The sequence below is a fragment of the Drosophila simulans genome, chromosome 3L (genome assembly GCF_016746395.2).
Source record: "Drosophila simulans strain w501 chromosome 3L, Prin_Dsim_3.1, whole genome shotgun sequence".
NCBI lineage: Eukaryota > Metazoa > Arthropoda > Insecta > Diptera > Drosophilidae > Drosophila > Drosophila simulans.
In genome coordinates, this window is record NC_052522.2 from 17,832,775 (window position 1) to 17,857,570 (window position 24,796).

The following is a 24,796-nucleotide window of genomic DNA, read 5'->3' on the forward strand; positions in this document are numbered from 1 at the left end:
AGTTTAAATTAAACATGCAGTTTGTTTCAAAAAATTGGCACAAACTGATTAAAATTTTCACATTCACACATTTGATATGGAAAATATTGTAATTAACACCACTAACTGCAAAAAGGGTATCTGTTAGTTGAGGAGCTTCTATATTTATTATGTATATTTATATATGCTTTATAATACGAGATGCGTGATACACCGATACAAGAAAGCTCCCAACATTTACCCGCCAAAAGCACCTGTTGCCAATTCGTGTCATCTGTTTAAAAATATCCTTTTTACATGAATTATGCAAATTATTCATAAATAGCTTTGTTTTTGCTTGGGGTTGTAAAATGGGTTTTCGCGGCTACAAAATTTGCTTCAGCTTGGAAGTGAATCGCAAGAAATTTAACTTCATATTTATTTTTTGTAATCGGTGATAATAAATTCATTTTAGCTTCTGCTCATTTAACTATTATTCTAACCATAGGCAAATTATGTTTTTGAAAATTAAGCATTACTGGTCGTACATTTTCCATTTGATCCCTTACTTCAACGATTGCTAAGTCAAACAGAACGCTTTTCAAGATCTCTTTGTCACAGCTTGGTTCGCGTTTGATCCGCACCGTCAACAAGGTCTTTTATTCGAATTCTTGGAGCATCCTGGGCAAATAATTTTGGCACGAGGTGTGACCAACGCCCATTGAGGGTGTGGTTAATGACACTTAGCCTTCTGTCTGCCAAGTCAATCGCTTGCCGATTGATTTGTCAAAGGCATTACGCTAATATTTTTGGCAAATACTGGAAAAAGTCACTGGCTCACTGGCGTCAAAATGACATCGAGTGGTTTAACTTTCCACCCTCAAGATTCAGAAAATAAATGATGATTTTGGGGAGGGTAGAGAAAAGAATACTCAAATCGGAATAATTTAAATCAATCGTTCAAAAGCGTTTGAGAGCTCGAAATGGTTAAAGGGTCCACTTACACCTATAAAATAAAATTGGTAAATGATATACATATATACAACTTTAAAAGAAAATTGAACAAAATATGATGAATATAAAACACCTTTCAGTTTGTCAAAAACAAGTTGAGATATTTCCAATATAATAATCCTCTTTAACAGTCCAACCATTTCCATTTCTAATAGACATTTGTTCATCACCCATCTGAGATTACCTGAGAAATTTTCGTAATTTCTGCCGTCTTCAATTAGAATTACTGGAATTAATATGCAAACAGCAAAATCGATGTATTTGCACATGTATGAATGCAGTTTAATTAAACCGAATTCCCCCATAATGCTCACATCACGACACCATGGACAACACAAGCTGTACAGGATATTAGAATGTTTGACAAGTTGTCAATGCATCAAGATGCAGAGGACAAGGCAGAAAATTGGCCAGAAAATCTTATCGTTCATTTTGAATGTAAATTAAAACAAATACACATAAAATTACTTAAAACTGCATTGAGTTTCTTTGGCTGTCACAAAGTGATAGCCATTTCCATGCAAATGCCTAAAATATAAAAGGTCGATATGGCAAGGCACTTTATTTACAAATTACGAGATTTCACTTCATTCTTAAGACTTTTTAGAAATTTAAATATTATAACCAACATATTTATCATAGGTTTTAATGCACTTTCTATAATATTTTCCAATTATTTTGAAAGATCAAGAAAGGGGAATAGTAAATAGGTTCACAGATGTGACCAGACGACTTCTTAGGGTAGTGTTAAAAGAGCCATAAGACAACGTCAACGTCTAAAAACCACCTGAAAATCTCAGCAAATATTCTTCTTTCGGCCCGATAAAGTTGTCATACGAGTTCGGCTCCTTCGACGTATTCCCTTCGACTTCTTTATGGCCAGGCGACAATGCCAGGAATTTCTTGTATTAAATTCGAAATGGCCAAGGGCCAGGAATCCACCCCAGACATAGACAAACGTATCTCTGCGAGATGGGGGGAGTGAATATTTGGGCTTGGCTCTGAGTTCAGGCCGTGTCCTTACAGCTGTCAACATGTTTAATTGAAACTGACACTCAGTGTCATTTTATGTACATTGCCATGCGTTGCCGTTACCTTAACTGTAACTGTAATTCGACTTGGCAAAATCCTGCTCCATTATTGCGGAACATTTCGAGACGGGGGCGTTGGCTCCCCAAATTTCCCCCTTTTCGGGGGTCACATTGCATTGGGATGTATATAAGTTGCTTCCGTAGTGGTGTATTAGTTAAATTTATATCCTTGGACTTCCTTCGACTCTTTCAGCTAAAAAGCAAGTACTGCTTGATTTAAAAAGAATGTTCAAAATAAATCACATTTTGCAGTACACTGTTTTCTCTATTTAAAAAGATTGTTAAAAATAAATTACATTTTGCAGTAGACTGTTTTCTCTATTTAAAAAGATTGTTAAAAATAAATCACATTGTGGAGTAGAGTGTTTTCTCTATAATTTAAGGACTAACACCTTTCAATTTCATATTTTTCCTTATTTATTCAAGCGATTTTTACAAGCTGATACCTAATTTCCTTTTTTGCATTTTTGTCAATTTAATACGGTCTTTATGTTCTTCGTACTGTCAGTTCTGAGTGCTGACTTGATATCTCCTTACTAAAACCCCCATATCACCACCCATCCTCAGCGGAATCAGAAGAACTTTAGCCCCCGCAACACTTCAGCAATATACCCCGAACTCATCCAAACTGTAATTATTATTGCTAAGCTCGGGAAACGGAGAAGCGAGCCCTCATTTAATTGCAGACTAGCAAATACTCAAGATATTTTTATGCAGGCAATTCGTATTTTTTCCGTTCGGGGCTTTTCCGCCATTTCGATAGGGGAAAAGACAGCAGCGGCCTCTTTTGTTTTCGTCACGGGCGAGTGGCGAAAAGCAATCAGGACAGCTCCTTGCCAGGAAAAGCAGAGCAGGCAGAAATATCTTTCGCCGCATTTCTTTATTTACCTTTTTGTTTGTGCATTTTTGCAGGATGTCTTTTGTGTTATTGGTGAAATTAGAATTTCTCATTAAAATAAGTGTTGGCCGAGGGAGCCGCTTGACTTGAGACATTCAAGCGTCTCCCAGTTCAAGGTGCTCGTCCATGGCAATGGACTTAAGTCCGAATTCCCATTTTCCCCCTCGTTTCCTATTTTTTTGTTTATGCATGGTCACTCATTAGTTGAGCTTGAAATCTGGCTGACAGAGTCTGGCATTTATATTTGTATCTTTATTTGTTGCCACTGAGAGTGGGGTATATTTTCTATTTCTGGCTTTTCTATCCAATTGAGTACGATTCCCTGCGAGTAATTAAAATGGCAACTCTTTAACATTTCACTTTTAAATGTTATTCATCTTCAAACGAGGGTTTATTAGAGGTCTAATAGGCTTAAAAACTGAAACACTTAGCGGTTGTATAAAAGGGTTACCAAGTGGTATACATTTGGACACTATTAAATTAATTTCGGTCTGTTAGACAACTCTTTAGTAATTTACCATTTGAATAATACTCTTTTGGGGTTTCCACCCTTTTTGCAGCCAAATTAAATACAAGCCTTGTTCTTATAAATGGGATCGATGACATATGTTGAGTTCTATAATGTAGCTCTACAAAATAAGGCCTTATATTTTTGATACCATTACCTAGGCTGTTAACTGAATATGAATTACAAATTAAGTAATGCAAATACTTTCTATCTTAAAGAATGTTTCAAATAGACAATCGTGTACTCAGTATTGTTATTTAATAGGTTCCAACTTCTCGATGGAGAAAAACATTTTCCTGTCATCCTGGGAACTGAACTGGCACCTTTGCTTTTATGTGGACCCAACTTTTCGTTTGTCCAACTTGAACCACCCTGACCACACTCAATGCACCACATGCATCCGTGGAAATGTGATATGGGGCTCAACATTGTTGCTACTTCGGTGTTTGAAGTGCGGGCAAAAGTTTGAGCTTTGAACTTTGGCTTGTTACATTCAAGTGGCTGCCATGTATAAATGTTTGGCTTGCAGATCCACAAAACTTTATGCAAAACACACAAAACTTTACTGAATATGGGCGAACTGTTTGCCGGGTTGTGTTCTCTGTTTTCTGTTATTGTTCTGTGGCTGGTTTGAGTTTTCGCATCATGTGCTGCTGACAAGCTGCGTAATTTCCCCTGTCTCGGTATCTGCAATAATATAGATAAAATACAATTTCCTTAAGCAATTTTTGTTTTAATTAATTCTGTATCACTATTTTTTGTGACTCCTACGTGCCGGGAATTTCCCACTGTTGGCTTGGCTTGGCTTCTGTTTAATGTCTTCACCAAAACAAATTCCGCCCCCTAAGGGACTGCATTTAATTTTTCCTTTGCAGTCGCATTTTTTCTGCTTCATTTCGTTGTTTGCTGTGCAGTGTAATTAGCCACCTTCTGACCAAGACAGCTGTGCTTTTCAGCTTTTTTCCTATTCCCGGCGGTGCATAAAAAGTTTAAGTTGACATTTTGGACCAACAGTTTGTAATTTTCTTACCCCTTTCTGGGCGAGCCATTACCATTCTTTCTCTACCCAATTTCCTTACTAATTTCTTGCTTTGTGCATTTACTTGCAGACTGGTTAATTACATTAGCAAAACGGTTGCGATTCTGCTTTGCATTTGGCGAATTCCCTTTCGGAATTTGCTGATGTCATAATGGAAAGGTAAAACTTTCTTTAGTATTGTTTATAAACTTTAAGGGAACATACAAATACATCAAAGAAGTAGCAAGATTCAAAATAGATAGATATTTAAAAAAAACGCACTTTAAAGTACAAAATCTCCAGCTTAAGACAATTTAATGGTCTCGAATTTTATCGTAACTTTATTACATTTCCACATGCTCAATGTAAGTGGATGCGGAAAATTGTAACACGTGATTCAATTTCGTTGATCAATTTTAATTGATTGCTTCAATTGGTTTCTGTGCTGAAGCCTCCCATCTCCTCATCCCCGCCCAACTGCAATGCCATCCAGATTTTTATGTTCATAGCCACTTTATGTGTAGCATTTCCATTCGGTTTTGGCCGCTGTAGTGTTTTATTTGGCCGTTTTTATGCGTTTTTAATGTGTAGCACAGCTACTCCTTTTATTTCTTTCCCTTTTTTTCGCAACTCGCTTGTAATTCGATTCGTAAATTTATTCCAACGCATTTTTATGCATTTCCACAGTAAGTTTATAGCGGTATTGTTCGCATATGGGCGTTGGGGTGCCGCCCCCTTTTCACGTCGTAAAGTTTTCCGATTTAATGCGTATCGGTGAGCCGCCTTAAAGTATGCCACACTAATTAGCATATGAGCTGCGGCCAAGTTGGCCGCAAACTTGCAGCTTATCGCAAATATGCATTCTCAAACCCCGGATGCGATCCAGAAGCAAATGGGCACCATCCATTAGCCATTAGCCGTGGGGCCGTCGTAAACCTAGGACAATATTGACATAATCGACTTTCAGCTGCCGACCGGCGACACGATTTAACCACAAATGAGGCTTAGCCGTAGGGCAATGTCACCGGGGCCGATTACTTCAAAGTCGCCATCCCACCCATCTTATCGAAAACCACATCCCACCGCATGAAACCCCAAAAGCCCAAACCCCAAGCCCCATCACACATCACTTGGCCATAGCTCACCTCAAACGACCACAATTCGGAGGGTTTAATTTGTTTTCACATTTTGGGGCGCCGACTGGTTTACTTAACTTGAAACAATGAGAATTGTGAATTAACCGGAAAGCGGCAAGCAAAACCACATTTGGTCGTAAAAGCAACTTTCGACTTGACGACAAATGAATTTCGCTTGTTAAAAAATTAGTTATTAAAGTGTAACAGTACTTAGAAGTAGCCTTGACCCTCAACAGTTAAGTAAATCACTAAAATCAATCATTTTTTTCACTTATTTATACAAAAAAAATGAAGAAATTCATTGTTATTATATAAAACCAAATCGAAGTGGCTGGAATTTGCAAAGTACATTTCCAAGTCAGTCCAAAATAAAATGTGTAATGCAAAACACCCCCATACTTTCCGAATTTATTATAATTAAGAACCCTCGCCTTGGGCCTTTTTGATCATTAAACATTGACGATGCCCACGCCGTGAATTATGCTCCATCATAAACTTATGCCCGATGTACAGATGCTGGGCATAAAAATTGTGTAAATGAAAACTGCGCCCAGTCAGCAGCAATAAAACATTGCGTCAAGTCTGGACCGGGATTAGGATTCGGACCTGGGATTCCATATCGCCTTAATGGGCGGCGACACCCCGAGAAAGCCACCGTGAAGATCTGCGAATTAAGATAGATAAAAATATGACAGCTGACACTAAAAAGGAGAGACACCAAGTACTCATCATAATTAATGCCGCGGGGTTGGGTCGCCATAAAAGCCTGCAAGGATTCATATGGATAATTAAGTTATGGCGGGTGCCAACAGAAGGGTTAAAGCCTCCCCGCGATTGCAAACCCAATAAAACGATCGTAAAATGTTGGCCAAGCACTCAAAGTTTTGGGAACATGTTCCTTAGGCGCATATTTTAATTTCAAGATGGATTTTAAACGGGGCTAAGATGGCGGGGGTGGTCATAAAATTTCAACTGGACGTTATTAAGCGAGCGCCATCAAATGCACTCATTTTTTGAGTTACAAATTTATTCCGTTTTGACGTCAGCGAGCATTTTTTATTTTATTTATATTTTAAAACGAAAGTTACCGGGTTCAAAATTAAGATCCGGTTTAGCGGGAAAATTATTTAAATTATGTAAAGAATAAAAATTTGTTCACCTTTTTATTTTGTCGTGCTTTGACCTGACATTTATTTGGCATATTGATTATTTTACTTAAAACAATTTATATTTAACCAGATAAGCACTTGGACATTTATTGTATGTTGTATATTTAGAAATAAAATTTACTTGGCATTTTGAAAATATCATTTAATTACAGTATGTTTGCTACCTTCTACTAACTCTTCAAAACCTTTAAGCTGGCTTTATCTAAGTATGTATTTCTTTATCATTGATTAAAATCGATTTGGAATGCTTGGAAATTGGCTGAAATCATTTCCGTTTCCATGTACCAGTCGGCCATAATATGAGAATCAACCCACCCCAAAATCGCACCACCAATCAGCCACTGAGTTCAACAGTCTTCGAACCCCTTCTGCCGGTTTGAATGCCAGAATCGTATCAGTTGGCAGATAGAACAAACTTTTATGCGCTTGTTAACAAAAGCGTGAAATTCAATGCCCGGGACGAGCTGAAGAGTATAAAAAAATAAAAGAAAAATTTACGACACTGCGAATTAAACTTGATTTTTATTTAAATAAATTGCATTTTATATTCCGCCTTATCCTGCGCCCCCGTGGCTGCCGCAATAATAAGCAGGCAACGCTCATAATTTGCACCGGAATTCGATGATGATGCTGGCGGATAATGGGGATTCGAGAGTGGGAGTGTGTGTACTTTCCCCAGGATAAGGCAGGATGTGGCAGGATCGGGCAGACCGAGTGACTGACTGGCGACGGTTTGGTGGCTGCTTTATGCATTTTTATTTATTACAGCGCCAGGAAATGTTTGTTGATTTTCCGCTGCTCGGTTGCCACAATAAAAATCCACGCCAGCCAGAAATTATTTTCTAGACGAACGCGCCCTGCTTAAATCGCATAAAAATGAGCAGGCGAAAAAATACTTCAAATCGTATAGAATTTTTTTTTATACGAGTATATCATTAAAAACGGAAATGTTGTGCGTTGCAATGAAACTAAACGCGTTGAAAGGATCCAAGTGAAACGAATTGATAGCATTCTATTCTAAAATGAGTTCGAAGTTGAAAAGCCTTTGTAAATTGAACTTTCTTAAGAAATCCCTGATAAAATTAGAGTTACTATCTGTTTCATTGAATTATTAAATGAGGCATACTTTACAGATAGAAATACCTGTACTCTTTTGGCCAGTACAGAAGCAGCTTAACTGAGTTCAGCATGACTAAGTAATCCATTCAAAAAAAAATACACGAGAGACTATAATAAGCGGAATGTACCTACAATAATACCTAACTTTATTGACAAACGTATTGGCTAAGTGAAAAACTGTTGGCTAGCCTCAATCTAAAGCTTTAGCTCTACATAGATAGGGTTCAACGGTGTGCAGGGTGATCACAAAGTTGAGCTTCAACTTCACCTGTCGCTCGCCAAGCGGCTCGAACAGGAAGTTCCTCAGCAGGTGGGCTAGCACCATTTTGAGCATGACCATTGCATACCGCTGGCCCATGCAACTCCGCGCCCCCGCCATGAAGGGTATAAAAGTGGTGGCCTCAATTTTGGGCTCCGCTCCAATCGCCCAGCGATCTGGCTTGAAGACCATGGGTTCCGGAAAGAAGTCCTTGCAGCGCCCCATGTAAATTGGTGAAATGATAACATCGCTACCCTTCGGTATGAAGAAGTCATCTAGAAAGTTTAAGATATTAGTATATAACTAGGAATAAATAACAAAATGTACTTACTAATTGTGCAATTGGCTGTGGCTTTTCTGGCAGTGAGTGGACCTGAAGGATACATCCGCAGTGTTTCCTTTATACACGCCTCCAGGAACTCCATTTCGCGCACCTGCTCTATGGTGATGGGTTCACTTTTGTCCTTGCCGCATACCGACCACACCTCCTCGCGGCATCGCTGCTGGTGCTCCGGATGAAGAGTCATGTTATACATGAAAAAGTTGAGGGTGGTGGCCGTGAGATCGAAGCCCCCAAATATGATGGTGTCCACTTCCTCGCGTATATCCTTGACTGTCAAAGGCTTCCCATCGGGACCCTTGGACAGTAGCAAGGTGTCCAGAAAGCAAAGGGTCCGCTTCACTCCGTCCAATTCCGCATCATTACTCTGGTAGTTGCGATTCTCCGCATCCTGGTTGATTTCATCAATACGTTTCTGGATAATGCCCTCTGTGAATCCGTGAAGCGTTTTTATCAGCTCCTGCTCTCGCTTATAATGCGATGTGCGTTTGAATATAAACGAGTTGCGGTAGAAGATGTTCTTCAGTCGCTTATCGATGATCACAAGGATTCTGTAAGCAAACGAAGATATATAATATAAATTTTAATAACTATATAATGTAACTTATAACTTGCATTTTTTCTACGGCTTCCAAGTAAGTTAATAAAAAAGCTCTGACTAATAAACTATAAACCTGTCTATCATTGGTTACGAAATTTTTATTGAACAAGCGTGTTAGATGAGTCTTTTATATCTTCTCAAGTGTTTGTTTTGTTTAATTAATGTGCGAAAATTTTATGACTCATCGCATCATAGTTGCTGATTTAAAACAAACTAAGTTGTCTCCAAGGGACGTTACACGTGTAGTTTACTTACGATTTAACAGCATCTAGGTAGTCCGAATTGGCGCTCGACTGGGAACCCACAGAGACTCCGAGGGCCGTTTCACAAATAGTGTCCAAAGTGAAGCAACTGATCAGTTGAAGGAAGTCAATTTGATCCCCGGACTCGGCAAATTTAGCGACATTCGTCAGAAGAATCCTCGACTGTTTCTCAAAGACGGCAACAAACTGTTTGATCATCGTGTAGTTGAATGCCGGCATTACGATCTTCCGGCGATGGGACCACTTCTCGAATCCACTGGTGAAGAGGCCCTCGCAGAGCCAGTTCTCGAAGACCCGATAGTCGTTGGTCTTCTGCAACAGCTGCTGGGCACTGCACAGAGCCTGTATATCCTTCGGATTGCAGTCCACGAGATAGAGCTTGGTGCCCATCCACAGTTTTCCGCGGTGATCGTGCAGATGTTGATCGATCATTTCGGTGGCACGTCGAAGTGGATGCGGGCCCACCAATTTGGCTAGGATGTGCAGATGGCCAATGAATGGCAGGGCCGGTGGGGCTGGCCAATTGTGGGTGAGCCGGTCGATCCTGCTCTGCCGCTCGAACACATATAGCAGGTATAGGGACAACGCGACCAACAGCAATCCGAATCCGAGCCAGAACATTGCGACGGACGTTCTAAAGAGCAACTGCCTCGTTGCAGCGTCGCATCAAGCGTTTTAAGCGGAACACAGACGCAGAGATCAGACGGTTACTAAAGGGTCACCGGACCCAAGGGTCATAAAAGTTGGGTAACAAGCGAATTTACACAAGAAAAAAAACCGAATCAGTGCACAGTGTATAAATTTAAAAAATAGTGTACAGCGACATATTTCACACAAGCTGTCATTTACTAGTCACAGTGAAATGTTATTATTAATTGGGTTTTTTATTTTTGATATTATGTGCGGTCTACATGATTAATTATCACATAAAAGTGCCAAATAAAATTAGCACTCGATTTGCAATTTATGTATTTTATTTTAACACCATTCTATTTCAATTCATAAACACACCTGTCAAAATGAGAATAGTAATAGAATGAAATCATTTGACTCTTATAATATTAGTCATTCACAGTAGTAAAGTCGATGTATTTGATTTGTATTTATTTTTCTGCTTTTTACATTAACATCTTTTTTTTGAGTGCACGAAACTAAACGATCTTAAATATTCTGCACTGGCTTAGTGTTGTGCAAAAGCGCCGCGATTAAGAGCAACTGTCGGGTCGACTGCGTTATTAACACTGCGCATATTTATTTATACGAATTTCTTACACCCCAATATGTATATTATAAGCGTATTCAAATCGATGTGGAAGCGAAATTGAAGTGACTCTTTTTGCTCGCCCCCAGTCGCTTAAGTACTTAACATCGGGCATCGGAGATGTAAACAATACGTTGTGAATCGGAATCGTAGATTTCTAAGTCGGATTCGCAATGCTCTAGGATAGCAGTGCTAGGTTCTTCAAATCTTCGCTATTATTTTGAAATTTCTATTATGCATTTGCTACTTTTAAGTTTAAAGTTTTAGTATAAGCCACTAAGATTATCACTAGATGAAATATTCAGATCATATAATCAAGTAATTGGAAATTGCAGCTAAACCATTTTAGTATATTTTTCACGGTCACCAATTGTATAACAAAACTTTAAGAAAACAAAAATACGAATATATTGACTCTTGTTTCCATTGTAAAAGTTAACCTTTTAAAAGTATTTTTTTCTACATCTAACTAAGTAGTAACATCTCTGAACTCAAGATTCGTCGTGCTAAAATTCGCAAGCAAATACACTTCAATTTCATCGATGCTGCAGGCTATTACCTTTTCGTTTAATTTGCTGAATTATAATTTCGATTGTACTTTTGTCGGTTGCATACCAATTTCATAAAGCTCATAAAACTTGACGAATTATTGAGCCCACCCAGTTATGTGTATACGTGGAGAGAAATTGTGATTTCAATTTCCTAAAATGTTATAAACAAATATAAAAGAATTTAGCTTACTGAAATAATTTTTTCTGGGAATAACGAAGTAGGCGTACCAGGATATTGAACAGTTTCCTACCGCAAATATGGCAATAAAAATAAATACTTGGAAATATGCCAAAAAAAATATCACATCAAATACAGTTAACGAACATGAAGTGAATATTTATTGAATGAAAGTTTTGAATTGAAAAAAAATTACAATTATCTGAGTCATCAGCTAAGAACAAATAAAACTGTACGAGTAACTGGCTTTAACTCCCCTCAATTAATGGGTAAACAGTGTGTCATATTTGTCAATTATATAATATCTGTTTTATTTTCATTATTACGCATAGAATACACATTCATTAAAATTCGCTCTACAGTTATGAGAACTTTATTGTGATTGTCATTTAATACACTCTTCAGGAGTTTGTGTTGTTGGTTTTCCTCTCGACCAACTGCCATTCAATTCAAATATACAAATAGTGACAGGTACAATAACTAAGGTAGTTCCCCTGCTCCACGCTTACACTAATTAACACGAAAAAAGTTATCAGCCGACAAAATACACAATAAAAGAACAAGAGTAATTGTAATTAAAGCGGATGGGTCTGGGCTGCAATTAATATTCGCTGGTCACCATTTTATACAAAAAAAATTCATCCTTCACTTCGCTACTCGTGTACATACATATCTGTATGTTTCAGTTCCCTTCTCTTCCGGCGTTTCAGAAATTTTTATTTAAATAAGAGGACATTGAATGACATGCGTATGATTTTAATTAAAATTATTTTAGTAGGCTCAGCTTTCAGTAGTCACGTAAGTGTGTATAACAAATGAGTAAACAAACTTTTATCCATTGTTTATTAATAAAAAGTACGTTAAACTTAGTTTCACTAAAGAAATAAATACTTAACATTGAACTAAGCAACTACTTGAGTTCCGAATATTAAATAAACGGTATTTATTTACTATTTAGTTTAGAGCTGTGCAGCATTAGTATGTTGCAAGTATTTTAGTTGTCATAAGAAAAGGAAAAAATGTGCAGCATACCTTTAGGTTCATTAACGCAGTTGTGTTGATGTTATAATAAGATGTGAAATTAGGTTAAAATTCTAGTACTAGTAGACATAAATACTTTAAAACTTCGAAAACATTGTTCTATTTCATTCAAATATTTCATGCCCCTTGCGCCTATACAAATTCAATTCAATGCCTCCGCATAATCGCGGATGCCACTCAATGCCACTAATCGGAACTAACTGGACAAAGCACGACAATAACCCTTTGAAGTCGAGGCGAAGCCCAACAATTGCGTTCGCGTAAATTCCTTATCTAATGGACGCCAATAAACTGTGATCCCCCTCCGCACGCGCACAGGACGCCTGTGCACACATATGAGGACATAATGCAGTTATGCACCTGACAGGACCAAGAACATTGTCTCACATCGAAATTAAAAGTGATGCGTGGCCACGAAAGGAGGTGAGTCGAGAAAGGGGTTTCATCGGTTTGCTGCAAGTTGGGATAGGGCTGTACAAACTAATTTGAATTTATGCAGCAAAGTGTTGGCCATGCGGTGAGTACTCTTTGCTTTCGTATATACTTTATACTATATATGGTCACAAGCCTCATAACATTTTGTACTTCAAAACACGAATCCCATCATACTTAAATAGGAAATGCAGAATCCACTTGGCTTATTCTATTTTAAATATTTTTTATTATTTATTTTAATCAAGTTATAAGAGACTTGCGGCTAGAGTATTTGACTATCGAGTGCTGGGGAACTCGACGTCCCCTCATCATTGTTGTTTGTGGGCATCGGTGTTCTGTAATTAAACTGCAAATTATCAGCCACGACACTCACACATGCCCTCGACCACTCTCAACTGAGGCATTCCCACCCACCCACGTGCACCACATAATTATGCAGACATTTCCAAGTCGAGGACGAGGGAGCGCTGGATGGGCCAGGAGGCCGTGGAAGGGACCGCCCAGCTGTCACTTTGTGTTCTGCTTTTGTGTAAAATTTAATTTGGCTACATTTAATTATTGTTTATGTAAGGCTTGTCCATGTCGCTGTCGCTGCCATCCAATATTGTCATATTATAAACAACGATAATTTGCCAAATGCGAGGCGATTGGCTAATAGATATATGCCAGTATCTCCATCTCTCAGCAAAGGTGAGCCGAGCAAAGCCCAAAGGGCAACCGCAAGTGGGCGAAGGATTACACCTTAAAAAATGTTAAGCTTTGTTAATATTGAAGAAAAGTATTTTGCAAAATGTATTTAAGCACAGGGAATAATATTACAACTAAATATAATTATACATATAAAAGAATAATAATTTATATGTATTATATAAGATAAACACATATGATTCGTTTAATTTCTTAGCAAAATGCCACCAAAATTAATTGTATTTTACAGTGTAGAATTCGCGCACTAATCGCATGTTGTGTCAACATTAATCGCATCAAATTTAATTTCACAATTAAATGCAAAGACGCGACGCGTTTAGCATAAATTAGGCGGGCTGTAAATGGAAGCCGCGGGCGGTGTCTTTCACTTCCGCTCCTGCTCCTGCGGTCTGCGTTCATTTTTTCGAGGCATTTGAGGCGGTTTCAGCCGAGACCGCCCATCCTGAGGAAGTTAAAAACGAGACTCGACGGCTGCTTCCGTTTCCGTTTCTCTGACAGGGTTTGGGATCTTCAATCGGTTGGTGTTACGTGCGTATTTATTGCTTCAACTTAATTTAATTGACAGCCCAATCTAAGGCTTCATTAAGCTCGGGGAATTAAATGTCTTTCATTAGCGAATGTTGATTCAATTAAATAACTCCGGCTCTTCAAAGTCATTAAAATAGTATACACATATAACAATACATAAGCCTTACAAGCACATTGTTTTCTTTGGTAATCAATAAATTTATCTACTTGCATGTATATTTATTATTTTTCAATGGCTATTATTCTTTAAACAGTTCCTAGGATGGCGAATTTTGTCTTTGTATGTACCATATGGGTGTCGGAGCTAGTTATAAATAAAAACGAAATTGAATTCTCCTAACCATAAGCTGATCGATTCAATCAACTTTCATAAAAGCTATTGTTGTATCTTCATTGTCAGTACAGCAGTGAACCAGATTTGAGTTGCGCTCTAATAAGAACTAGTCTCTATATGTTCCTATTCATAAATATATGTCGGGTTTAACTAGGTGAATATATGTCAATTTTAGAATAATCGTGTAAAGAAAAAGAACTCAGAATATGCGTGTAATCCCCAACCAAAAATTACGCAATAATTTTGAAGTTTAAAGTTGCACAAACTATTCTCAGATGATAATGCTCAATACCCGTTTAGCTCGACTAAATTCACATGCGGTAATAAGGCTCAAACTATTCAATCTTGACTTTTATCCCGATCAAAATGATGTGCCAACATTTCGCATTTGGCCGAAGAAACCTTAAACTTAATCGGTCCATCAGACCCAAAGGTGTTTGGCGGCATTAATGAAGTAAAATAATAATTTTAAATTACCTTTTTTTAAGCCCCATGCTTGGCCGCTCCGCCAGTGATGAAGTCTTTTTTCTCTTTTTCCACGTCGGGCTTGTATGGGGTTTTCGATGTTTAACCTTCGAGGTGCAAACTGTTTTTTTATAAACGAGTACTTACTTATGTACGTATTTCGTTCCACATACTCTTTTTGATAGTAAAGCTGATGACTTGTAAGAAACGTTTTTGTCTACGAAGAAATACGCAAATTGCATTATATTACTTTATAACACTATTTTCTGAATAGTTCTTAAGGTTTTTGAGACCTTTTTGCTGCTGCAATATAGTAAGTGAATTTTATATGATATTTTTTTAACCTTTCACTGTGCGTTAATGTTATTAGGGTATACAATAGTCTACCAACCGCATTTCATTTAATTGTGTTGTTTTTTGGACAGGGCGTCGTTGCAACTGAAGGACAGCAGCAACTGCAATTTGAAGGCAAGCAAAACAAATGAATTCTGGGAGCCGAAGACAGAGCGGGGTGCATACTTTTTGCAGCTGTTCTGAGCGAAGTTCCCAGTGGCACAGACAACTCTCAATTACCCCTTACTTGAAGCCTCGACTTGGTAGCTCCATTTTTTGGTGTTGCACTGGGAACAAACTTGGCCTGAAATCTCTAAAGAGTTGTGTTATTAAGTGCCAATATTTTTATTGTAATCGTCTTTTACAATAATCTTTCATTTACATTTTTTAATATTTTTTAATTTTTTTTTAAATTTTATTATTGTTTTCTTTTGCGTAATTAATGTGATAACTTAGCCATTTTGGTTATACATATATATATATAATAATTTTGGTCAGTGGGCCCTCTTTCGTTCTCACTTGGCAATTAGTTTTGGGTAGTTGGTCAACCTCAAGATTTGCAGTTAGCAGTGGCAGTTGCCTCGACTTCTCGACGGTTGCACTGCGCTTGACTGCAATTTGGCCAAGTTAAGCTGGAGAAAAAGTTGTCGCTGTTCTTGTTGTTACCTTTAATTTGAGTACGTTTCGGTGTTGGTTTTTATCGTGTTTTTTTGGGTGATTGTTGGCCACGGCTAAGTCACGTTCCGATTGCACATTTATCGCATTCAACTTGCAGTCCGGTTGCTTAAGTTTCTTGGCCAAAAAGTCTCTCTCCTTTTTTTGGCCATTGCAACATTTGGCTGCCTGACATATACTGACAGTCGGCAGGGTCAGGCTTTTTTTTTACTTATATATGTAATGTTGTTACTGCGTTGCATCGTGAGCGCAATCATAAATCTGTCAGCCACCCGATGACCTTTCTACCTGTTCGATAAGCACTCAATTTGCAGCTGTCCTGGCCACTGTAAATCAATAAAATCAGAGGAAGTCCCCGAAATGTTTACAGGTCCACTAAGTGGCCTACGTGACGGGCACGCGACTGACTTCATCAGTCCATTAGTAAAGAATTTGGCTTTTATGGTTGGTTATTCGTGGGTGAAGGGATTTTTGACTACCTTCTATGCCCACCAAATTCTTGATGATTATATTTCTTCGAAAAACATATGCACATTCAATTTTTGAATGTACCTAAAGTACTTGGCGATCCCCAAAAATATAAAAGAGTCATAGTCGTCTAATTATAAATGAACACATGCTGTGCATAGTTTTGTATGGAAATATGAGAGGTATCAGCAAATGTTCCAAGTAATAAAAGGTTTTTTTTAAGTTCAAAATAATATTAACTAAATATGTTTAAGTGAATTTAAATTTAAAATAAATAAAATTATTTAAAGGAAACTATTTCTAAGAATTATGGTACTAAAATAGATCTTATAAAAGTCTTTCAATTTTTTTTTTAAATAAGAGGGACTTATTCTCTTGTGTTATTAAATTTTATATGGGTAACTTTTTAAACTTTTTTCTATTTACAAAACCCGCACGTGGAGGATTGTATCTGTCTGTATTTTCTCTCCAACAACTCGAGGAATTTCATTACCCAGTTCGCCAAACGAAGTTGGCCATAATTCCCCATCTGGGGTCATTAGCACGGTCGGGTAATCGAACCTGTGAGCCCACTTTAGTATATGTAACTATGTTAGTACGTGAGCAAGTAAGTGACTTGTGCGCTTAATCAAACCTTTTTTTCATCCGAATGATGGACGGCTGTGGTTGCGACTGCCCGCAGACAATTAACACGAGCGAATACGGTACAGTGGGTGCTAAACATCTGCGAACAGGCAGGTACTCCTCTCCGATTAGTTTCCATTTCTCTGAGTAATTTCGAGAGCCTCTCTCGGTAACGCTGTTCCTGAGCCTAAGCATTGCTTGATCCGGCTCTCCGGCTCTCCGGCTCTTTGCGCTCCCTCTCCCGACCAGCTGATCGTTTGGGCCCAGCTTTAGTGTTAAATCTTGGACCCGCTTCAGTTCAGTGGCATCGCAACTTTTGGCCGAATCGGACGTACCGCTGCATATCGTCGCTTTATCTTAGGACCTGTGGCTTTCGCGTGTGTTACCTGTATCTGTATTTTGGTTTTACAGTTACTAACGAGTTATGTGCGCTTGAATGCCAAATTTAATTGCCGCTCTTTGCATGTTCGTCAGCAACAATTTGAAAACGTTTTCGTGAAGCGATTAGGAAACTACTTTCGTTTTCCCCCCCAACTTTCCATTTTCTTGCTCGTCGGCTTGCCATTGAAAATAGTTTCAAAGCTCAGGTGCTAACAAACCAAAGCAGAGATCATAAATTTGAAAGAAAAAAATCCCGAAAAGTATAAAGTTGTGAAACGCGTGTGAATTGATACAGTTTTATATTATGGCTCTCCTTAACACCGCCTGGCGTTGTCGCCTCATGATCTTCTTTATCGTCTCGCTGCTTCTTGTGGGCGATCTTTTTGGATACGGCGGCGGCATGAAGTCCAACCACCCCAATCCGCACTCGGTGCCATCGGCGGCCGGCGCGGGGCCGGCAGGTGCCCCAACGGGTCCGGCGGCTGCAGCGGCCAGCAAGTTCCAGACCAAAAATGCCGAAATCGACATAACTGAAGGTTAGTTTTGCCAACCATCCCGTCTTGTTTTTGGTGTTTTTTCATTTTGCCATATTACAATGACAAAATGTTTTACTCGCTGTTTTGCCATTGTCAAATTATTTTGGAATTCAGTCATACAGTCGTCAAACGCGTTTAATTCTTTTTTTTTTGGGACTCAAATGATAAATATTTAAAATGTAAAATTTAAACATTCAATAGATTTATGTATATACTTATAAAATGTTACCTTTATTCCAACTCGGAACAATTACATTTATACATACTATACATAAAGAATAATATTTGACGTTAAAAATTTTGAAAAGTAATGTATGTTTAGACTTGTAATTATATTGTTAAATATTACCTACTAATTGTTTTCTTGTAACTAAACAATGTATTTTAAATCAATAATAGTTGGATGCGAAACTTCATATTTATTACTCAGTACATTAAACAAATTAATAGTGTTATACTAAACGAAAAATATTTTTAGAGCTTATATCGCACACTTGTCGAATGTACATATGTGGGCTTATCAAGGTTAATTTCGCTTTATAAATAATGGCTTACTTATACAATGCTGTTGGCACGTGTAAGCCTCGATTCGGGCTTAAATGTTTAATAACGCTTTTTGTTGGGGGCCTGGTAGGTGAAAACCGGAACTGAGCGAGGGGAGACTAATGTACGATTGTTTATTACACACGTGAAGCTGAGCTCTGAAAAGTTATTGAAGTCGATTAAAAAATACATTAGAGGCTTAATGCGTACATGAACAATTTAAATACATCTACCATTTAGAATACATTCCTTAATTACGTTTTGAACACAAAAGAAATTTGTACTTTGTGGTGCGCACTTTGTTAAAGACAACTACATTAACTTCTAATGATGCGGTTAATATGATGAGAATAGAACACTTTTCTTGGTATATTGAACAATACTTTTCTAGGAAATATTTTGACAATTTAAGTACCCAAACATTTCCTATAGCTTAAAACTGTATAGCATAATAAACAGATACACCAGACGGCAAAAAAGTTTCCACAAACTACAAAAAAGTCATTACGATTTTTATGACCTAGCTTTTAAGGAAAGTGACTTCAGTACTTCATTTGAATTGCTGAAAACATGAACAGTATTTGCTGCTTAAATAAATGTAATATGCCTGACTTTAGGATTAAATTTAGCTAAAACTTGGCATATTAAACTTTTGCACAAAAGTTTGAAAATTATTCAAACTATTCATCACAGCCGAAGTTCATGTTCAAACCGATCGTTAAAGAGCTCTCAAAGGTGATTGGAATACACTTTTTCATCGCCCGACACTTTCTCGTTGATTTGCATACACAATATCGAGCCCTATCCGTATGACATAACATTTGGGCATTGCACAACCAAAGTCAAACAAAAGAAACCGGAAAAGATACTCAAACGAATGTGTTCAGAAACAATAAAACTTTAATGAAATCAAAGGAAAGTCCAGGGTTCAGTGTATAGGAACTTCAGATTTTGATGGATTGACTAGACATTTAAATTGACACTGCATTAAAATACATCAGCTTTCGTTCGTTTAAACAAATATGTATTAAAGGTTTCAAGGTCTGTTTTCAGATTTTCCCATAATATATATTGGTATACGTTCTATAACACATGATATAGAAAGCTTAAGCTGTCAATTCAAGGTGGCTTCAAGTTGAGACCTCTGGTTCAAGTAAAGTTGATCCCATTTACCAAATTTGTATATTATAATATACAAAATAAGCCGAACCACTTCACAGTTCATTAGGACGGCAGAGGCGTCTCCAAGTCATTGGAAGTTGGCATTTCTTTTGTGTTTCGTGCAGTGAAAGTGGAAAAATGCCAGGCAAATAAACTTGACGTAATAAAACTCCAAGCGAGCAACGAGTTTTCGCTTTGCATGTCAAAAGAGGGCATTAAATTGCATCGCAACTTTCCCAGGGAGCAGCAGTTCATTAGCGTGGGCCAAGTCCAAAAGTTGGGCTAAGAATAGGGTTTTCTCTCAATATTCCAGTTTCATAGGCGGTGTCTAGACAAAGTGAATATTTCTACGCTAAGTTCAGTATTCTAGCTTGTTCACTCGAACAGGAAGTGATGGAAACTTGACTTGTTTGTGACATTTAATTTATCGAACTAAGCCAAGTCGCTGGCTTGGGCTTGGGAAATATTCTGCCATATTTCCGATCACAACCGGTTCCGCTTCCAGACGTAATCCATTCCAACTGAAGAAGTTGTTTGAGCTAGTAACGAGTTCAGCGGAAACGGAAAGTGAGTTCATATCTATGATCTTTGGTGTTTGAACGTTAATCGCTTGTAAATGCTATTCAAGATGTATCACGTGCCCTTCCAATCTTACCATAGCCGGTGGAAATAATCTGAATTGACAATTTTGGTTTCTTTCCACGTCTTTCTACGCTCTTGGCCAAAAACAAAATATAAAAAGAATGAAAAACACTTTGCTGCAACCTTTAGCTGACGAATGCAGTGCGTGATAAACATGTCGAGCTAGCACTTCAATTCGCATTTATTTCCATTCAATTACGTGCACTTGGAAAGCAAATCGATTCCACCGAAGAGACACCTTAATTGACTTTATATATCTGTGGTAGCGCTGAATAATCTGAATTTGTAGCATTTTAAAAGATCGTAGTTAAACGGACTTCAAGAATTCCAAAGTATTTAATAATCAGTAGTTTAAAATATGAATTTTATGTTCTTGGAAATAACATATGACTTAAAACCTGTAAAGTAAATATGTTTTCATTCAAAAACATTAAAAAGAGAATTTATTTTTATAAGAAATATATCTATTTATCCAGCTAATTTATGTCTGACTGCATTTTTTCGAAGCCAAATTTGCACTAACACGTTTTTAATACGAAACAGATTGAATTTAGATTTTTACACTTCGATAGGGTTTGCATCGGTTCCGCATTCAGAGTTCAAATCCGACCAAACCAGCTGCCTTAGTTGGTAGTAGCATAATGACTATTCGACTGAAGACCATAATTAATAAAACTGAGCGTTGAATGACTGAACAAATATGCAAAGTAAAGTTCAACGCATTGACTTGGCCTTGTTCGGGGCATAGGAATCGTTTATAAAGTGTTGGAAATGTATTCGCAACAGATGACCGACCCCATATAGCCAAATAAATATTTGGCTTACTCACCGCTGTGCACTCGAAAAAAAAAAATTAAACAGATACTCGCTTTGTTTATACGCTTTCCACACTCTCAATTTCTACCCGTACATATTTGCCCACCTGCATATTTGCTCAATTGTTCACAATTTGTTGCCTTTTGTTGACAAAATGTTCTAAGCTATAGTCCTAAGCCATCTATTAGTCATTGTTTGGTTTTAGCCTCAGATTTGGCGACCTTGGAGTTGGGGTCTCCGATCTGGCTTCTTCCCAAGTATATTTCCTAACGATGTTGTGCGCAGTTCCCGAAATCTCAAGTCTTAATTTGAAAGCAGTTTGCTATGCAAATGAGCACCAGCGAGTAAAACAAAAACCCAAATGCCAAATCGGATGGGGCCAGCCCCCTGATTAATACACCTACATACCTGACTTAATTGTTTTTATTTTTTTTTTATTTTTTAGAGCACGATTTCAATGAACTCTCAGCAGCAGCTCAATCCCTCAAGCCTGGAATGGCAGTGGTTACTGGGGCTAGTCTGAAGACCAAGTCCCAACTCACGGACACCATCAAGGAATCATGTCTGCCCAAGATGCTCTGCGAACTGGCCTCCAAGGCGGATTACCAGCTCAGCGAAAAGGAGCGGGAACTGCTAAGACTGATCAGGTGAGTGGAAACACACTGAGGGAAATCTCAAAAAGCTATATATTTAATTGGAAAAAATGTGAGCAAGTAATGAATAAACCAAAGATAAGGTACATAAAGTAAAGTTTAAATATTCAGGAATTGTGAAAAAGGGAAGTTTGATAAATTTCTGGTAATACTTAAATGGCTTTCCCAGTATTAAACGCGTTTATATGCATTTTTTAAGTTGATTAACTGTTTCTAAGCCAGCAAATAAATAAGCAAACACAACAAACTGAAATGTCAGCAAACACATGAATTTATGGATGTTTTAAGATATTATTGAAACTGGTTTCTGATGACTTGCACAAAGTATACAAGAGCATTAGCATAAAATAATGTTAGTTTCAATAAATACTGCAGCTTGTTTAGAAAGGTTTAAGAGGTTAAAGTTGACATCAGTTTTTTGGAGCTTTCCAGATATATAAGTTAAATTGAAATCGTTTAAATATATCTTTATATTTATTTAAGCCATGCCTGTGGTGGTATGGCTTAATTGAAATACCAAATAATATCTGTAGATTCTATGCCTTTCCATTTATATATTATATATATTAATTGAATAGATACGATTACGAACATTTGTCCGTTAAGTGCAACAAGTAGAACCAGTTCGAGCTGATCTACCAAACATTTGCATGCTAAGCGATTACGAAAGTATCCAAAACAGGTTTGAAAGGGTTTGAGTTTAGTATTCTACGAATGCAATCTATTAAATTTCTATTAACGCTGCTGCACACCACAATTATTTATACGGCGGGTGACTCAGTACACGAGCAAAGTGCAGCACTTAGGGAAACAAAAGCGCCAATTGGGTTAGCTAAATGCGGCAAATATTTGAGCCCGGCTAAGCCCATGGATCAGCAGTCGTAACCTACCTCAACTTCAGCTGTAACCTCGCACTTGAGACGAAGGTGAGGCGAAGCTAATGTAAAAGTCAGGCCAGCGTAGCTATGTGTGTAGAGTCGACTAAGTCAACAGCAAGGTGAATGGCTGAGGCATTCTAGAATCTAGATGTACGAAAAACTACTGAAAGCGAAACTTGAACAAACTTCGAGCGCACCGTCAAGCGAAGCGTGAAATGATAATGGCTTATTATAATATTTAACATTTGCTCAGTTGTGTTTCGGCTGCAGAGAAACTTCCGTCTAATGTGCCCATTATTTGCAGATCTCCAACAATGCCCTGGATGATGAACATGCCGCCCAGCAAATGGTATTTCGCGGCCCACATGGGCGAACTCATGCGTCACACTGGCGACAATCTCAGCGGACCGATGGGATGCGCCAATCTCTGGCCAAATTGCCCGATCAGCTCCAAGAAGCTGATGAAGCTCAGCTACAAAGTGAGGGTCTAGCCACTGGATCCGCACCTTAAGTATTAGAATGTAGGAGGCCCCCTCAACTTTTGTACCATATGTCTTCACCGTTCGATAAGCTTACCTCGTAAATTATCTTGTAAATTAGACCTAAGTCCCGACTTGACTGAAGTGACTGTAGAACTGTAACCTCTTGTATCTGTATCTTCTGGGCTACAAGACCTATGTAGCTTGTAATTACACATAGTACGTGTGACTAGTCACGATCCGATTTAGCGTTACGCCTAGTCGTTAGTTGGATGCTCCTGTAATTGTTAATAAATTACACTCTGGTGTGCAAACTCCCCAATTGTCTGCCTTTATCCATCTTAATTGTTGCCATCTCACCTTCGGGCGATTTGTGAAATGACTTCGATAAAAGCTAACACTTTTTATTCGGGCTACCAAGTTCATAGGTGTGCGAGATTCGTAATTGCTAGGAAGCGATATCAACCAGCTGGCAATGAAATCTTATTTTTAGAAATTGTTATGCAATGGAAGGTTGCCTCCGTCATCAAATGTGGCCATCTACTATTGGAGATTTCTCGTTTGACTGGGTGGAGTTTAATTGGCCTAGTATAATGTGACTTAAAGCGGTACATCGCATGCCAAGTCAGATGGAAAATCCATCTTTAGAAATATGTTGATTAATATAAGCTGCGTGCATTTTTTGCAATAAGTATGGCAGAAATAAAAATAAAGTAAGCTGAGTAAAAACCTATTCAATGTATTTTTGGGTGATACGATTACTATAAAAAAGATATACTATATATGGATATCTGCAAACTGCATTTTAAAATGCATTTATTAATCCCAAGCTGATTTTAGTTAGATATTGGTTTTAAGATGGTTTATTGCCTAAATCGATAAGGTAAGTAAAAATCAGTCAATAGTTATACCTTGTTATTTTTAGGTATTTTAAACCTTTGGGTTGATTATTATTAAAACAAAGCTTTTCAGCGCATACTTTCAGGCGCAGCTACAAATGTTTACCACACACCTTGAACGAAATATAAGCTTAAAACAAAGCTGAACATTTAAGTGCACACTTTATATGCAAATTCGATTACCTAAATGGCATTGTGCAAAAAAATTAGAATATATTTCGCTTTGTTTACAATTGTTTCTCTGACCAATTATTTATTCACAGCACAATTTCCAGAAAAAAAAACGAATGTGGACATTCCGGTGAAATTGTCGAATTATGACAAACATATTGATGGCTGAATTAAAAAAAACTCTAGAAAGTAAACAAAAACAAGAAATTATTTTTAGATTTTTCGATTATTCATAAATCAGTCAGTGACACGAGGCAATAAATAAACGAAACCACGGTGGGAGTGAAAAAACGAATTGAAAATCGATTCCTAATTGAAATTCCAATTACATACGCGCTCAGTTTGGCAACAAATTTGGCCAGAAATTGCACAAGGAGTAAAACAATAAGAGTCAACAAATTCGTAATATCAAACAGAAATTGGGTCAGATTTGTTTAACTGCTTCAGCATTTTTGTTGTTACGCTAGTTGCGTGTTTCAGTGCGCAACTTTCATTGTTTGGCTTGGCCCAAATTTCATGTTTGGCTTAAAGCCGGCTCAATTTCTGCTTTTGGCCTGACGTTTGACAAGTTGTTTGGCTTATGCAATCCATCAGGGGGGTGGCTCGGATTATGGGAGGAGCTGCTGCACCAGGTGCAATTGCATTGTCCCAGACTTCTGTCA

The 24,796-nt window shown here is 37.8% G+C and overlaps 2 protein-coding genes and 1 long non-coding RNA gene across 3 annotated transcripts; 1 reads left to right on the forward strand and 2 right to left on the reverse strand.

Annotated features, from left to right (window-relative positions):
- Positions 1-8,020: 8,020 nt before the first annotated feature.
- On the reverse strand, positions 8,021-10,214 carry LOC6738551 (probable cytochrome P450 312a1). Its single transcript, XM_016169302.3, has 3 exons — positions 9,367-10,214; positions 8,502-9,061; positions 8,021-8,445 (listed from the first exon to the last, which is right to left on the reverse strand). The coding sequence occupies exons 1-3, from the start codon at positions 9,993-9,995 to the stop codon at positions 8,102-8,104; spliced, it is 1,533 nt and encodes a 510-aa protein (XP_016032403.1). The 5' UTR covers positions 9,996-10,214; the 3' UTR covers positions 8,021-8,101.
- A 3,072-nt stretch (positions 10,215-13,286) lies between these two features.
- Positions 13,287-16,522, reverse strand: LOC123327215. The gene is made up of 3 exons (XR_006541775.1): positions 15,875-16,522; positions 14,888-15,819; positions 13,287-13,581 (listed from the first exon to the last, which is right to left on the reverse strand). It is a non-coding gene; the product is annotated as an uncharacterized LOC123327215 (long non-coding RNA).
- A 736-nt stretch (positions 16,523-17,258) lies between these two features.
- On the forward strand, positions 17,259-23,386 carry LOC6738552. The gene is made up of 3 exons (XM_002085321.4): positions 17,259-17,892; positions 21,500-21,701; positions 22,890-23,386. Exons 1-3 carry the CDS (start codon positions 17,661-17,663, stop codon positions 23,074-23,076), a joined length of 621 nt encoding a protein of 206 aa, XP_002085357.2. The 5' UTR covers positions 17,259-17,660; the 3' UTR covers positions 23,077-23,386.
- The last annotated feature ends 1,410 nt before the right edge of the window (positions 23,387-24,796 follow it).